Raw genomic sequence first — 17,951 nt, 5'->3', positions numbered from 1 at the left:
AATGTTTTTGAGTGTTTTCCTTGAGGTTGGTTTCCAGTTCAAGCCATTATGATCCAAGAAAATGCTTGATAGGATTTCAACTTTCTTGAATTTGTTGAGGCTTGTTTTGCATCCTATCATGTGGTCTATCTTGAAAATGTTCTATATATGTTTGAAAAGAATGTATATTTTGTTTCTTTGGTGTGAAATATTCTGTAAATATCAATTAAGGCCATTTGATCTCTAGAGTGTCATTAAATGCCACAGTATGCTTGTTGATTCTTTGTTTGGAAGATTTATTCATTGTTGAGAGTAGGATGTTAAAATCCCCTACAATGGCTGTATTTGCTGTCAGTCTCTTTCTTGGAAGTCCTCCAAGATTTTCCTTATATATTTAAGTGCCCCCATGTTGGGTGCATATATGTTTATGAGGGTTATATCCTCTGGTTGGACAACTCCTTTAAGGGTTATGTAGTGACCCTGTTTGTCTCTTGTTATGGCCTTTGTTTTGAAGTTTGTTTTGCCTGATACAAGTATTGCTACCTCAGCTTTTTTTCATGCCTGTTTGCTTGAAATATTTTTTCCAACCCTTCACTTTCAGCCTGTGTAGACCTTTTGTTCTGAGATGGGTCTCTTGTAGACAGCATATATACAGGTTGTGTTTTATTATCCATTCAGCTACCCTATGTCTTTTGATTGGAGCATTTAACTTATTTACAATTAAGGTTATTATTGATAAGTACTTATTCATTGCCAATTTTTCCTTCTCACCTGTATTTGTGTGTCCCCCCCCTCCTTTTTCTTCATCTTCTTAAAGCAGTCCCTTAGCATCTCTTGAAATGCTGGTTTGGTGAGATGTATTCTTTTAACTTTTGTTTTTGTCTCAGAAGCTCCTTATTTTGCTTTTCATTTTAAATGAGAGCCTTGCTGGGTAGAGTAGTCTTGGTAGCAAGCCTTTGCCTTTCATTACTTTGAATATTTCATGCCAGTCCCCTCTGGCTTATAGTGTTTTTGTTGAGAAATCAGCTGATTACCTTATTGGATCTCCCTTTATGTTACTAGCTGTTTCTCCCTTGCTACCTTCAAGATTCTCTTTTTGTCTTTAAATTTTGCCATTTTATTAATGATATGTCTTGGAGTGGGACCCTTTGGGTTCATCTTTATTGGGACCCTCTGTTCTTCCTGGACTTGCATGACATTCCCTCACCAAGTTAGGGAAGTATTCTATCATTACTTTTCCAACAAGTTTTTTTTTCCCTTGCTGCTTTTCTTCTCCATCTGATATTTCTGTGATGCATGTATTATTATGTTTCATGTTGTCCTGCAGCTCCCTTAAACTAGCTTCATTCTTTTTGAATATTTTTCATTTTGTTACTCTGTCTGGTGTTTTTTTTCTACCTTGTCTTCCAACTTGCTGATTCGATCCTCTGCTTCATTTAGCCTGCCTTTAATTCCTTCTAGTGTATTCTTCATTTCCTTCTGACTCTTATTCATAGTTTTTATGTCCTTTTTCATGCGGATATAGTTCCCACTAAGGTTCTTGTAGCTCCCATAGTGTTCCTTGTAGTTCTCATTAAATACCTTGAGCATCCTTATAACCATTATTTTGAACTCTGTCTGATAGATTGCTTGCCTTAATTTCATTTAGCACTCCATCTGTGGATTTCTCCTTTCCTTTTGATTGGGGGTTGTTTCTTTGTCTCCCCATTTTAGTTGACTCTTTTTGTTTGTTTCTGCACCTCAGATTGCTCTATTTGACTGCCTGTTTTCATGGGGTAGCTTTCTGTGGTAGGAGATCTGTGGGATTCATTGGTGCACTCTCTTTGTTCTCCTGAGCTGGATGCTCTTGGGATGCGCTTTATGCCATTTATGTGGGCTCTGTTGTAACTGGGTTTTGATTGTTGTCGGGTTGTTCTTTGGTGGGTCCTTCCCTCTTGCTGGCTCATGGTGGGTCACACTGCCCATCATGTCTTTTATGCTGTTGTACAGGTGCTGCCAGAATAAAAAAAATAACTGAGGAAACAAAACCCACACCTGCAAAAATTACCCCCTACTACAACCACACTATCAACAACAAATGAGCAAATATTAATAAAGTTGGAAAGAGACTAGGACTGTTATAAGAAAGGAGAAACAACTATGAGGTGACTAGTGGAAAGAAAAAAAATTTAGAGTGTAGAGGGAGGAGAAATAGAATAGGGAATAGAATCAAGTTGAAGAAAGAATGAAAATTTACAACGTAAGTAAAAAAGGGAGGGAAGAAGGCCAAATGGAGTAAGAAAGGGAAGACTGTAATAAACAGGGTTTTTAAAAAACCTTTAAAAATTAGTGAAAAAAATAGGCACAAAATTGAAGAAATACAACTAGCATAGCAGTATCAAGGACAAATGAGCAAAGATTAATAAAGGTGGAAAGAGAATAGTAGGAAAAAAGAAAGAAAAAAAGATGAGATATCTAAAGAAAAAAAGTGATTTTGAGAGGTTAGAGGGAGAAGTAGTAATAAAAGTAAGGAGTAAAAACCAGGCTAAGAGACAGAAAAAATAAAATTTAAAACCAAAAAAAGGGCAAAAGAAGGCAAAAGGGCAAAAGAGTAGGAGAGGGGAATAGTAAAATTTGAGATTTGAAATACAAAAATAGTAGACATCTAGGAATAAAATTGAAGAAATGCAACAACCACCACCGTATCAACAACTAATGAGTGAAGGTGGGGAGAGAATAAGGATATTATAAGAAAGGGAAAAAGAATGTGAGATGACCAATGGCAAGAAAAATGGTTTTGAGAGGCTGGAGGGAGGTGAAATAGTAAGAGTGCAGAATAGAAACAAGGTGTAGAAAGGGAAAAAAATAAAATAAAAAGAAGGAAGAAGGCAAAATGGAGTAATATAAGAGAGGAGTAAAATATGAGATTTGAAATAAAACTAAAATAAAAAATAGTGAAATAGAAGGAACAAACTTGAAGAAAAAGAAAAAATGTTAAAAAGCTAAGCAGGAGAGGTCTCTTGCTGCAGCGACATGAGTAGGAGCCAGGACTTCAATTTGACAGCCAAGGCCAAGGATTGTTTTAAGAAAATGGCAGGCAAACCGGACTTGGGGGAAATCATCAGCTTCGATAGGGCCAAGCTGAAGAAGACGGAGATGCAGGAGAAGAACACCCTGCTGACCAAAGAGACTATTGAGCAGGAGAAGTGGAGTGAAATTTCTTAAGAACCTGGAAGATTCCCCACCCCTGGCATCTTTGGGACCCCACTCGTGATGTGGAGAAAAAGTTACCTGCAAAATGGACATGAGCAACAAGCTTCACTGTGAACCCAGACATTCCGCGCCCATGCCATCAGGCATGGGTCTCTCTGTGGACCGCTCCCCATTCGAACTTCCAGATTTTCTGGTTTGCCCTGGGATACTGTAGAAAATTATTTGTATGATTAATAAAAATAAAACACGCCTCATGGGGAAAAAAAGCTATGCAGGAGAAAAAATAATGCAAATAATGAAGAAGACTGAGGTGGAATTCGTCTCAGCAGAGTCTTGTGTTTGCCAGTCTTGTCTTTCTGAATCTGCCCCTGTTAACATCAGATAGCATCCTAGTCTAGTCCTAGGCAGCCTGTTTGAAGCTACAAGTGATCCAGTCTATGGCTGGCTGCCTCAGGACTGGCTGGTCCTCACTGTTTTGCCCTGCTGGCTTGCATCAGTACAAGGCCCAGGAGTGGTTCATGTAATGGTCAAAAGCCCTGCCAGTACCACCACCACCTGCCCCTAGAAGGGGGCTTCTGGTGCAATCCCTGTGTCACCCCTGGGAGGCACTCTGCAGTCTGCAGGGAAGATGGTGGGAGTGTTTTCCTGCCCCCCGCCGCCTCCTCCCCACCCCCCACCCCCTGCCCCCCACCCCCCGCCACACATCTTACTCTGTCCCAGATTATTTCCAGTAACGTATAGTTTCTCGTGAATTAGCTGTGCATTTCTTCTGAGTGGCAAATCTGTGTAAAAGGGTCAGCTCTTTCCTGCTTGGTGCTGATGGCAGCTCTGTATAAGTGTGAAGGCTGGATGGGGCCCTGAGCACTCCTTGCTGCACCCTGTCCCTAATCTCTATGCTCTCCTTGTTTCAGTGGATCAGGACCTGAGGAACCAGTGTAGCTCTAGCTCATAGTGTCTAACAGAATTTCAAAAAGGGCCCTTTTGGAACTTCTCCTTTTCCCTGCAGATATGCACTGAGCAGGGGGCTCCTGGACCTGGCCTCACTGACGTGCAGAGCCTGCAATCCTGCAGGCGGGTGTTGGGCGTTCCTGCCTATGAGGGGACCTGCCTGGCTGCAGGAATCTCAGGGGCTCAGCTCCTGGTCGTGCAGTCCCCAGCCTGCTGCTCTCACAGGACACTCAGACCTGAACTCTCCGCACAGCACAGCCCCCTTGCTCGCCAACCACTGTGGGTTGGGTCCCACAATCTCTTTGCCATGCCACTTTCTGTTCTTCCTCTGCAGCTGGACTCAGTGGGACCAAACTGCGCTTTCACTCTGGTTTCTGTGTTGGCAGGGCTGCTGTGCATGCAAGCGTGGGGTCTCTGCCCAGCCATGTCTCAGCTCCCATTAAAAAAAATGTCTCCATGTGGCACCCACACTGCTGCTCTGAGTCATGGGCTGGCTCTCCCTGTGCTCCATCTCCCCCAAAAGTACAAAGTCTCTCTTGGTCAGGGCTGTCCACAGCCTGCCAGTGCCTCCAAACATTTTAGGAGGTAGAGTTTCTCTTTAGAGCTCTCCCAGTTGGTGCTGCCGTTCTGGACCTGCTGCTCTCCATGTGTGTGCGGCCTGAGGCTCCCAGACTTTGTATACCCTCCCAAGTCTCTCCCAGTTAGGGTTGGGGGTTTCCCAGTACGGGACCAGGGCCCGGGCTCCGGGAGGGGGAGAGCCACTAAGCTGCGTTTTCTGTATAATCTCTCCTTTACTGTAGGTGCCTTGCACAGGTATTTTCCCCTCAATGTATAAAATCTCTTACCAGATGGTGCAAAGCGCCCTCTGTACTCCTTGGCTTCAAAAATTCAAATCAGTAGAGATTCCATTGATTGTTCAGGTCACTTGTTGGAAGATCAGCCAAAAATCCATGTTGGGGGCACAAGCAAGTGAGTTCAGCTTCCACCCCCTCGGCCACCATCTTCTCTCTCTCCCTTAGAATCTTGTCATCCCAGGGAAGGACCACAGGTTGCTCTGACAATCCCTGGTAGCCCTGTCTTGCCTCTCCCCTATAAGCCTTTATCGTTATGTGGACATTCTAACAGCTCACATTACATTAAAACACACACACACACACACACACACAACTCATTGTCTCCCCAGATGACACTTCTTTAAAAACATGAATATATTCCATTCCTCAGTTTGACCCAACTTGTTTCAGTTCGGCTGATTTGGTGAAAGCATGGTACATAGGAGCCTATTGTTCCATCACCCCTTTCCCTGGGCCAGTGTTCCCCAGACCTGTGGTCTGGATGTGTGGTTGCAGGCTGGCAGGACACCAAGTACTGCTGAGGAAGAGCATGTCAGATGTGTGTGTGTGCACACATGCTGCCCCGTGCAGAGCCGGCAAGGGGAGGTTTGTTCTTTCTGTAAGCAGAGGAAGTCAGGATTCATGAAAATACTACTGGGGAATCACAGTTTTCCTGATGAAATCAGAGTGGCAGATTGTGAATGAGTCTGTCATCCAGTTGTATGAACACCCACGAGGACAGTGCTCTAGGTGCAGGTCTGAACGTGACAGTGGAGTGACGGGACTGGAAATCAGCACAGCCTAATGCTGGAGAGTTGGTGCAAACTGAGTGTGGGGTTTGCCAGTCAGCTTGTGGGCAGGAGGAGGACGGAGACAACAGATTAGAGTCATGTGGTCACTTAGTAGGGCCAGCCTGGGACAGGCCTTGGTTCCAGTTCCGCTGCCCTTCCCACTCATGCCACACTGTTGATCCCACGACTAGGGACATCATTCACAGGAATTCTTGAGAAGTTACATTCAAACAAATAATTTAAAGGAGATGGTGGGTGTGAGTTTAGTGGGAGAATGTATAGGACCTTCCAGATGTTCTGGGGTCAGTCAGAAGTGAGGGCAGTTCATCGAGGTCTGTGGGGAAGATGAGGGTCCGGGAAAGTGTGGGGTGGGGCTTTGTATGTAGTGGGGCTTCAGGGTCACTGCTGAAGATGGCTTTCACCTGCAAAGCTGAAATAGAGGAGTAACATACTATTGACGGTGTTTAGGAAGATGGTTCATTTCAAAGTATTGCCCCTGCTGTTTTAGGGACCACTTCCTGTTAAGTGTAGCTCAGCGCCAATGCATAAATAGCCAAGTAGGTTCTCCTGGTGCCCACCACTGCCTGCATGGAACTGAGCTCTGGATGGAGACCCTCACTGCTTGTTGGTCAGTTAGGGGCAGGTCCACACTCTGAGCTTCAGTGTCCCACGATGTGGATCAACAGCTCTGGCTGTACAGGGTGTTGTCGGATTCAGGGAGCACATGAAGGGTGCCGGCCCCTCAGTCAGTGGGGCTGTAATGGTCACCACCACCATGCTCAACAAATGTTGAGGCTGATCATTACCCACGTCCAGCACCCATTCATTTAGTCAATATTTATCGAGTGTTTGTTTTGAGAACACACTGGTGAGGAAAAGTCCTGCTCTCAAACTATCTGAGCCCAGGTTTTCTTATCCATACAATGGGGGTAGTAGTGGTGCCTTCTGCACAGAGCTGCTGGGAAGATGAATGTGTTAATACATTTACAGTGTCATTGCAGGCACAGTGGTAACTTCATCACTGATGTAGCATCACTGATGTAGCAGCCTTTAGTGTGTTAAAAACTTGGTAACACACCAATACTTTCTAAAGTTAATGTATTTCTTGACTTGGTGTGCCTTTCCTTTGCAAATGATTAAAACAGAAAACTAAGGTTCAACAGGCACTACAGGGGAAAGCTTTACTTTGTAGAGGCTGAGTTTGGGGTCAGACCAGCTGGATTTGACCCTCCCATCCCACACTCACTCATTATGTGACCTTCCTTCTCTCTCTCTGTCCTGTAAGGTAAGAATACTAACAAGTATCAATGGAATCGTTGTGAGGGTCAAAGAAAGCAGCACACAGTAGGTGCTGTCAGGTTGCAGTCTTTATTTTTCCTGTATATAGAACCCGTCAGAAGGAGGGTGGTGGCGTCCAGGACCCTGGCGTATGACTATAAGGCACTCAGGTGATCAGGACCTAGTCAAAGACAATTGCCTTTGGATAGAATTTCATAACTCTAGCTGCTAAGACACATCCCAAAATTTCAATGGCCTAACTCAAACTCATGTGGAATTCCTAGACAGCAGGTGGCCTTAGGGAGCAAGTGTGTGGGGCCAGGTGCTAGCAGCCTATAGTTTCATCCTCTACCCTCCTGGTGTCTCTGCATTCAGCCAACACAGGGAAGGACAGGATGGAGCTGGCATCGTGACATTACCAGCTGTCCCGCCATGGTGACTTGTCTCATGGCCACACCTGAAGAAGCTGGAACCATAGTTCAGCCCTGCCAGAAGGAAAGAGATCAGGTTTGTGACCGGCTGGTCCCTGGGGAGATTTGATGGCTCTGTGAATGGTCCACCAAACTGAAGACAGTGAGGACACTTCATGTCTCTGTCACCTTCCCTGTAGTGACTGTTAGGCTTGGGGAAGGAACTGCGATTCTTTTACTTTCCAAGGAGTCTTCCTTTGTGCACTGCAGGTAGCACTGCCCCTCTGGGTCTGTAGTCCCTATATTAGGTTCCTTTCTGGGGTTGGAAGCTGTGTCTCCCTCCCGTTTCTTTAATGCTGCTGAACACTTCTCAGAAGGCGGAGAACCAAGAACTCTGACAAGGTTTTCCTAGAACAAACAGGAAGCAGGAACCTGACATTCTACAAGCACCCTTCCTCGTCCAGACCTGCTTCTCCTTTTCTGCATCTCTCGGGTCTCTTCTCTATTTCTAATCTTTTGCCTTCTTTATTGCTTCTTTCTTTCTTTTTCTTTTCCTTTTTCTTTTGGATATTTTAAATATTTTCACAGACAGTTCTTTTTATAGGCACTTTCCTTCTTTCCACATGTTTTCCTTTCCTGGTTCTCGCCATGTACACTCATATGTGATCCACCGCATGGGACGTGTTGATTCCCCCTCGGAAACACAAACGGCCAATCAGAGTTCGACACTAGAGATGTGGTGAGCAGTCCTTGTGCCCAGAAACGCCGGACTCGTGAGTGCCTTTCATGACCAGACATCCAGAATTTAGTGTCACTGCGTTCTTCTTAAACTTTTTGGAATTTACTTGTTCATATAATGCCATCCAACGTGTTTTTAAATAGTGATGCTTGTGTTTATGAGTTCTTCCAGCGGCGTGGTGAGCTGAACCATTGCGGCTGTCTCCCAGGCAGGTGCCTCAGTGACTGAGCACAGGCCGTGCGTGGGAGGCGCCCAGGCAGGTGTCAGAGAGCTTATCCTTCTCGTGTCCCAAAGCATCACTTCCCCCGGTTATCTGTAGTTCCCACGACAGTCAGCCAGTCAGCGCTGGCTGGGTTAATGAGGTGTTTTAATGCTTTTAGAGTGTGAGTTAAGATTGTCACTATTTTCTCCCTTTTCTCATGGAGTTAGTGGCCCCAGGGAACTGCTGCCCGAGTGTCAGTCAGCCTTGTTTTTCCATGAGACTGACTTTGTAATAGATGTCATTAGAGAGTGTAACCATGGTTATTGTATGTCATTAGTGCCTTTCTCTGTAAGATGCCAGTAGGTTAATAAATACACCATCCAAAGAGAATCACTTTTTAGAAGGCTTTTTAACTTAATTGCACACATACACCTGCATACACACAAACACACAGACACACCCACCCACACTCATGCACAGTCATGTGCACTCATGCACAGACACACACACACAGACAGGTACAGACACACAACACGCTTTTCCTCTCAGGACTTTAAACTTCTTTTAATTTCAGTTGCAAACTTTGTGAGATTCTGTTGTGCTCAAAGATGGGGCATTAAAACCCCCATCCGCTGTGGTTTCTTTGAGCTTCAGTGAGCGTGTCTGCTTTTTGTAAATCTCACACATTTTCAGTTGTTAGCTTAATGCTGAAACCCTGCATTCAGGGGGTAAAGGAGGTTTGGGTACTGCCCATCCATACTCTCTCTCCGACGGACGTCCCAGTGAGCAGTCAGGACACTGAATACATGTTATGACTTTATTTAATGTATCTTCTAAGGTGTTGTGTGTGGAAGTGCACTGCAACCTGCGCAGTGTTAGCTCTAGAATAACAGTAACCCAGTTGTTCTGACCACACAGAGCAGCGGAAAGCTGCCACGGCCCCTTTTGAAGTATTTTTGCCTGTGTTCCTAACTTCCTCACACCAGCACAGTCGCTATTGTAGGTGCTGCTTTAAACTTCTGTGGTTTCCTTGGCTCCCTTGCTTTTTGTTGAAAAGAAAGTCCTTGTTACTCTCTAAAGTGGTTCCCACAGCTCTGGGGGCGGGGCACAGGGGTGGCAGAGAGGACAGGCCTAGGTTCTCGGTTGTCTGGGTGTCACGTGAGGGAGTATATGAAGCACACTTATTGTTGTCATGGTGCCCAGCACAGACAGGAAAGTGCGACGCGTGTTTTCTGGGCCGGGGGTGTGCTGCAGAGAGGTGGAGGGAGGGGGTCATGGAGGGAGGAGGAGGAGCACGGCCCTGATCACTCCCATGAGACAGAGCCGCCATGCCCCAGATGCTTACCTTCTGTTCCTCACTGGGCCTCCCAAGACAGCTCCTGTGTTTGTGGCTTCATGGTGGTGGAGAGCAGGACCAATAAAATGGCATTGGTCTGGTTGAGATAGGATCAAGTATATAAAACAAAATGAAGTCACTCATGTCAACCAGATGGCTGCCAGTCAGCCGTGACACTTTGGTTCAAGAGGGAAATACCTAAGTCATGCCAGACACATCTGGCAAGGAGACACACCTAAGATATCTGCACTCATGATGAGAACAGCCATGTGTGCATAGTGGGACCACCCACAGATAGGTTCCTGGGGAAATTCTCCACTTGCTATCAGGGGTGCCAAGACACTTATCAAGAGCCCCAGAGGGATGGAGCCCACCACCCTCAAGTTATAACTTGAGGTAGGCTCCAGACCGCTGCTGAGACAGTGAGCTCCACACACCAGAGGGCTGCCCTGTGCCACGCTGATCTCCCTTGGCATCGACCAATGGAGGCTCTGCCCTGCTGGATCAAGACTGTACCCTCTCTGATCTGTGAGCCCAGCTCTTCCTTCAAGACGCGGACAGCTCCCTTGCCCACTGTGCTATCTCCTGGACCTGTTCGCCGAGACTTTGGGACTCGGGTTTGTTATCCCCCATTGATTGCTGTGTATGTGTGTTATATTCCTCCTAGGTTGTTGTAAGTATGAGTAGGATATTAATGTGTGTTGATGTTCTACTTTGAGTGAACCCACATTCAATAAAAGCTGAGTGAATAGCATAGCTATCTTATGTGACTCTTGTCTGTTCCTTGGTGCCATGTTGCTCAGCAGGCAGGTAGTCGTACACTTGCTGGACTGACTTACAGGAAAGACTATATCACCAGACATACTCACGACAGTACTCTTCAGAAGGGATGGAGGAATTGATGGCGTGTTATTAACACCTTATTTACAAGGTGCCAACCGTTCATCATTTCCTTTAAAAGTTCCTAATTGAAATTGTTCCTCAAAATACTCCTAACCACTTCACCAGTTCTCTGTTCAGCACAAATCTCTTTTTTCTCCAGGATAAACACAGGTTTGGGGAGGCCTGTGTGCCTGTTCCACCAGAACCCCTCTCCTGGGGCAAAAAGGGTCATTTTAATCCTCACCTCTCAAATCACTCATTAAATGATGGATGAATGAATAAATGAAACCCAGCACGAATCAGTCACACAAGTTCACCAAAGAATATACCCTACGTCCTTGAATAATGTCATTTCGTTCACACTTGTTTCATTATGATGAGCAGAAGAAAAGTTGTTTCCTGGCAGGGCCACTGCCTTGGAGTTTACACGTTCTTGCCATGTCTGTGTGGGTTTCTCGAGGGCCTCTGGTTTCCTCCTCCATCTCAAAGATGTGCACGTGAGGTGAATGGTGTGTCTACACTCTCCCCATCAGAATGTGGGTACGGGAGTGAGTGGCCCTGTGATGGAGGGTATCTTATCCACGGTAGGTCCAGCCTTGTGCCCCGAACTGCCAGGAGAGGTTCCAGCCACCCAAGACCATAGACTGGGAGAAGCAGCCTAGAAAATCATTCTTCCTTGTTTATATTAATTTTTCTTAAGTGAGTATATAACTCACATTTATTTCAATGTTTAATGTGAGAAGTGTTTCAGGTCTTTAGAAATTGAGTGATGTTTCTGTGGCCAAAAATGTGCCGTAAAAATTTAACTCTTGTTTATATCAGTTCTCTTAGGGTTTCCTTATATGTTGTTTCTCTTAAAGTTGTAGTTTCCAAGAACCTATCAACGATGTTAAGTGGCGACTTACTGTATAAAAGTGGCTCTGAGTGTTAAGAACACAAAAAAAGGGGACAACGCAAATATCAGCTGTGATACTTTAGTAATTTTGGTTTGTTTCCTACTTTTTAATATGAAGCTGGAAAGAACCAAACTAGCTGTCACTTTCTGTTAGTCCTTATATAAGCTTTCTTCTTAAAAAAGAAAGATATACTAAATTATTTAGTTGCAGTGTGAGAGAACACAAAATGCCAGGAGAAGAAAAATCTCACTCCATTATCTATAATTTAGATCACAGAGTTCTCAGGGTGTTTTCCTCTAAACCTTTTATTAATTCAATCCTGCAGTGGATGCTGGCGATGGAATGTCACAGAATGATTCCGGGCCGGGTACTGTATTCTCACCCAGAGCTGCAAGGAGGCTCATACCTAGAACTTCTTGGCCATACAAGATGCTGTTCTGTGTCTGGAGGCATTTGAAAGCAGCTCTGACTGCAGAGAATGTGTCATCTTGGGTATGGGAGCAATGGCCCTCCTGACGTTTGCTTTCCCCTGTTCTGTTTGAGTGTGGTTCCTCTTCTCTTCCATGGAGCTTTTGAACAGAGTTCTGCCCATCAGTGGCTTGAGGATAATTTATGCATTGTGGGCCTGGGGTCTGTGTTCTCTGCTGCTCTCTCTTACTTTGCCCAGGCTAGCCTTGGGTCAAGGCCTGGTGGGTCGTCTGTACACTTTCAGGAGATGAAGGGTCCTCCTGGGTAATTGTCTCTCTGTTCACACAGTTAAACCAGTTTTATCTGTCATCTGAAAATTGGACTGAGGTGACTTACTCAGCCGAGTGTGATCAGGAAGCTGGCATTTAATTCCCGGGTGAAGTGACCACGATGAGAATGTGCCTTTTGACTTGGAATTGAGATTAGAGTGATGGGGAACTGTAGGCGAAGTCCATATGGGTTTACACAGAGTCTGCAGTTTATCAGGTGTGTGAAAACCTTTATGAAAGCCATAGGGGGAATAACTAACAGAAAGAGTCTTCTTAAAATAGAAGGTGTGTTAAAAATGCAACCTAATTTTCTGTGTAAAGGTCCATCAAAAGGTAACCCAATTTTCAGTTTAACAGTAGGGTAGGAGCTGGAGAACTATTTCTGAGTTTCATTGAAATTGCTTTCTTTTATGCATAACCATGTTTTTCTAGGCGATGGCCATGGGTACTCTCTCCTCCTGCACACTCAGATGATGCTCTGAGTGAAGGAGGGACGTGATCTCTCCATGGTTTTTGCCAACTTGTAAAATATGTGATTTTGTAGCCCATGATGCCACTTCTATTTCTCTGTAATAGTAGTTTCATTTGGATTTTAAAATTAACAGTAAAGTTGACTTTCTTTTTGGTATCGGTTCTGTGAATTTTATTGTGCTTACTCTCTTTATTAAAGTGTCCAAGTCTTTGCCAATTTTTTAAGGTTTTATTTTTTTAATTTATTTATTTTTAGAGAGGGGGGAAGGGAGGGAGAAAAAGAGGGACAGTAACATCAATGTGTGCTTGCCTCTCATGTGGCCCCCCACTGGGGACCTGGCCTGCAACCCAGACACATGCCCTGACTGGGAATTGAACTGGCAACCCTTTGGTTCACAGCCTGTGCTCAATCCACTGAGCTACACCAGCCAGGGCTTTGCCAATGTTTTAATCAGAATGTTTAGTCCTTTGTCAGATACAGTTTGAAAATATTTTTTCCCAGTGATTAGGTTAGTTCTTCGGATATACTCATATACCCAAAAGTGAAATTGCTGGGTCAAAAGGCATTTCCATTTTTAGTTTACTGAGGTCCCATATTGTTTTCCATAGTGGCTGCCCCAATCCACATTTTCACCAATAGTGCATGAAGGTCCCTTTTTCTCCACATCTTTGCCAACACTTGTCATTTGTTGATTTGTTGATGATAGCCATTCTGACAGGTGTGAGGTGACATCTCATGTGGTTTTAATTTGCATTTCTATGATAATGAATGACATTGAGCATCTTTTCATATGTCTATTGGCCATCTATATGTCCTCTTTACAGGTGAGAAGTGTCGGTTTAATTCCTCTGCCCATTTGTTAATTGAATTGTTTTTTTTGATTTTGAGTTGTATAAGTTCTTTATGAATTTTGGATATTAACCCTATATTGATTGGATCATTTTCATGTATCTTCTCTTATTCAGTAGGTTTTCTTTTTGTTTTATTGATAATTCCCTTTGCTATGCAACCATTTTTTAGTTTGATATATCTCCATTTTTAAATTTTTTTCTTGGGCTTCCCTTGCTTGAGGGGATATATCAGAAAAAAGTACTGCTATGAGAAACGTCAGAGATTTTATTGCCTATGTTTTCTTCTAGGAGTTTTATGGTCTTACATTTAGATCCTTAATCCATTTTTAGTTTATTCTTATGTATGGCATACCAAGGTGGTCTAATTTAATTTTTTTGCTTGTAGCTGTTCAATTTTCCCAATACCATTTATGAACACACCGTCTTTACTCCATTATATGTTCTTACTTCCTTTGTCATATGTTAATTGACCGTAAAGATGTGGGTTTGTTTCTCGGCTCTGTGGCCTGTTCCATGGTTTATACATCTGTTTTTATGCCACTATCATGCTGTTTTGATTACTGTGGCCTTGTATAGTTTGATATTAGGTAGCCTGATACCTCCAACTCTGTTCTTTCTCAAGATTGCTGTGGCTCTTTGAGGTCTTTGGTGGTTCCATATAAATTTTTGGATTATTTGTTCAAGTCCTATGAGAAATACCGTTGGTATTTTAATCGGAATTGCACTGAATCTATTGATTACTTTGTGTAGTATGGACATTTTAATGATGTTAAGTCTTCCTGTCCATGAGAATGGAATGTTTCTATTTATTTGTATCTTCAATTTCCTTCTTCAGTGTCTTAAAATTTTTCGAGTATGGGTCTTTTACCTCCTTGGTTAAATTTGTGTCTAGGTATTTTTTTTTTTTATGCAATCGTATATGGGTTATCTTCTTAGTTTCCCTTTCTGATAGTTCATTATTGGTGTATAAAAGTGCCAACAATTTCTGGCACGTTCTATACTTTGAAACCTAAAAGAGGGAGGCAATATTCAGTCATTCTTATTTCCTAATACCTTTGTTTTCATTTTTATTTTCCATTACTGGCCCAGATGGGACAATTTGTTTAAGAAAGTCATGGAATTGTTAACTTAGCACCACTTTATTTCTACCTTTAAAAAAGTTTTCAAAGCGAATCTATAACTTTTATTTAATCTTTCATTCAGCAAACATGTAAGTGTGTCTGTTTCATTAACTACCCTTTATCGATCATCTGTCACATAATAGGTATTAATAAATATTTTTTGGATGAATGAGTAAATCAGAAAGTAAAATCAGGATTTTTCTCTGACATTTGGACATTTTGAGGTAAAGTTTCGGTAGGAGCATGAAGTTTATTCCGCAAGGGCTGAGTCAGAGTGGAGTGTTACTGTAGCCATTTCAGATTTGACTCCGTGTTTAGCGGCAGTGTCCTCTTGAGATTCTGGATTCCATAAGGTCAGACTGATCCTGCGATGCAGGGGTTTATTCCATCTGATAGAAGAAGTAAGGCGGCTCCTTGTTTCAAGGGAGGAACACTGGGCCCTGTTACCATGCCAGTGGCAGGCTGGGTGCTCACCAGCATCTCTGGGGTTCCCAACCCCTCCGGGCCCCACTGGTGGGACAGGCAGGGCAGGGAACGGGGAGTGAACTGTGAGCTCGCCTTCCATCCTGACAGCCTACCCGCAGAGGGGTGGTTTGTGAGGGGAGTTAACGTGTGCTACCCGGGGTGTTTCCAGTATGGGGGATGCTAAAGAGGGCCAGACACAGCCCAAAACTCATGTAAAGAATTGTAGGTGGCCTACGCTTGCTGAGGGGTCCCCAGTTTTATTCTCTAATTGTAAAGTTGCTCTCAGTGGTCCTGTTTGCCCCAAGAACCCACCATAGTGAGAGCTGGTCAGCTTGGCATTGGGGTCCATCCACTCCTCTCCGACCACGATGGTGTCAGGTTCCTGAGTCAGCACTTTGTTATTATAAAGTTTGAGGGGTTAATGTTCCAATGAGTTCTGTAGGATAGCATTAACAATTTGACAAATGACAATTGGACATTCCGGGTATCCTTTGGAAGAGTTATCAGTGAAGCCCAACAGTTTACTAAGAGACATAGATAAAGGATGTGAGTGCTTTGGTTCATGGTATCAGTGCCGGTGGTGAGCAAATCAGCAATGAAGTGTATGGAAGCATCTGTCAGGCTAGCCACTGAGTGATCAGGTAGTGTTTCTAGTGAGCGAGCCATTTTAGTCCATTCAGAGGGAATCAAGGAGAGTTGAGGATCTGCTTAGAGGAAAAATTAATTCAGACTAAATTTTTCAGAATTGGTGCCTTCCCTGAACAGGCAGTTGAGAATAATAAAAAATAAAAGCAGAGAGTCATTCTCAGTACAGTCAGTGGTTCTTTGTAAACTAAAGTAATGTTGGTAAGAAATATCAGTTTGCAAATAACTAATACCATAGAGGAAAATTTAAGCAGTTACAGAGTTTTAAAATTGTTGTTAATTATTAGCCAATAGGGTTCAACAAATGCTCTTAGTGTCCTTTATGCTGTTGCCCAGGAGAAATTTTTTCAGGCTCCAGCCGTCACTGGGGTAAAGTGTGAGCTGGCACTCGTGTTCATGGAAGGTTAAATATGGTGGAACCGGGGCGAGATGAGTGCTGTAACTCTTAAGGTAAGCTGCTTTCTCCCCTGAAGAGTTTTATTTAGCTGAGACATAATGGGCAGAAATTGAATTTCAGGTAAATAAAATGTAATTCAAGCAGTCATTGAGGAACAAAAAGTACATTCCTAACAAGACCACTAAGGAAAGCTACCTGGGGACTTGCAGGAGCAGGAATGTCAGTGTTTGTGCTGTTCATCCATGACAGAGGCCAAGCCTGGTCCATGGTACCAAGTAACCACCTATAGAAGGGAGAAATTGATAAATTGGACTTCATCAAAATTAAAAACTTTTGCTCTGTGAAAAAACCTGTAAAATGATGATAAAAAGACAAGCCACACATTTGGGAGCATATATTTGCAACTCACGTATCCCACAAAGAACTGTCTTTAATATATAAAGAACTCCAAGAACTCAACAAAGCTACCAAAAACCCAATTAGAAAATTGGCTAAGGACATGAACAGACATTTCACCAAAGAGGATGCCAATGGAAAGTAAGCAAGTGAAAATAGGGTTAACGTTATTAGGAATTAGAGAAAAGCAAATTAAAACCATTGTGAGATATCACTACTTACCTACTGGACTGGCTAAAATGAAAACCAGTAATAACACCAAGGGATGGTGGTTGCAAGAAACTGCCATCCCTGGGGACTTTGCTAGGAATGTCTGTTCCTGCATAGCCCTGGGATTCTCAGGCACAGGTGTGGTGAATTGCTCATGGAATTTCTTGGAGCTTCTCTCACTGAGGCTGTGTCTGGGTAGACAAGGCAGACTCTTGAGTCCTTTGACTCGCTGGTGCTGGAATAGAAACAGCCAATCGAAGGGCCGTAGCTGCTGAAGGCTCTCAAGTCCCTGACTTAGATTATTCTGAAAACACTTATTGTAAAATCAAGCTCTTGGTAAGTGAGAGTGTGCTTCTAACATAGGAAGCTAATTGCTTATACTATTTTTAGAAAATCAGGGCTTTCGTGGTGTTAGGTCCTTGCAGGTTAGCACCTTCCTAAAGCTGACAAGAGTATAGTCAATCTTGAGCTGTGGTTATAGGGACACACTTTTCGTGTTTAGGTCTTTGCACTGGAGGGACCTCATGTGTCCACTCTGCTGCGTACTTCCTCTGATGTCAGAGTGGTTAAGCCTTTGATAAACTCAGCCAGTTTCTTATTTCTCCCGATGGTTCTGCCTCATGGCCCTGCTCAGGAGAGCAGAAGTGGCTTCTGTGGGACCCGCTTCATAACTGTCACTAGTGGTTCGCCCCTTGCACCCTTCTTTTCCCTGCGCCTGTAGAGACCATCCTGTCTGCTTACTTGCCCCAGGCTACGCCACAAGACTGCCTACTGAGGGGTAGGAGTGACATAGACATTTTTTGTGCAATTTGTCCTTCTTCCTCTTCCACAAATAGCTTTGACGTTCCCGCAGTGTGACATGTAGACAGTCACCTGTGTGACATTCCACAGTCCCATCGTGGAATGGCAGGAAAGCTGCAGTGCTGGTGCCAGTAGTTCTGGATGATGCCTTCAGTTGGGCCCATGGACAAGTGTCTTAGTCTTGCTGGGACTGTCACCTGTTGTGGAACATGAGGGGATGATGGTGGTGGACCTCTAAAATTTAAATGTGTTTATGCGTAGGGTGTCCAGGAAATCCTGGCTCACTGTAGAAAATCAGTGTCCCTTCCTTTCCCAACTTACATTTTGTGCTCCTGTCCCCCTCTCAGTGCACAGTACAACGTCTGATGGT

The 17,951-nt window shown here is 43.8% G+C and overlaps 2 protein-coding genes across 6 annotated transcripts in view; both read left to right on the top strand.

Moving 5' to 3' along the window:
• DIP2C (disco interacting protein 2 homolog C) overlaps positions 1-17,951 on the top strand; it is a 433,581-nt gene that overhangs the window by 187,864 nt on the left and 227,766 nt on the right. The window lies entirely within an intron of this gene.
• Positions 2,929-3,245, top strand: LOC112321489 (thymosin beta-10-like). Its single transcript, XM_045186918.2, has one exon. The coding sequence runs from the start codon at positions 2,992-2,994 to the stop codon at positions 3,181-3,183; it is 192 nt and encodes a 63-aa protein (XP_045042853.2). The 5' UTR covers positions 2,929-2,991; the 3' UTR covers positions 3,184-3,245.

Source organism: Desmodus rotundus, chromosome 4, assembly GCF_022682495.2.
Source record: "Desmodus rotundus isolate HL8 chromosome 4, HLdesRot8A.1, whole genome shotgun sequence".
Lineage (NCBI taxonomy): Eukaryota > Metazoa > Chordata > Mammalia > Chiroptera > Phyllostomidae > Desmodus > Desmodus rotundus.
This window is presented reverse-complemented; position numbering and strand designations above follow the sequence as displayed.

Coding starts and splice junctions, on each gene's coding strand:
- LOC112321489 (XM_045186918.2), top strand. CDS start 2,992: ATGAGTAGGAGCCAGGACTTCAATTTGACAGCCAAGGCCAAGGATTGT.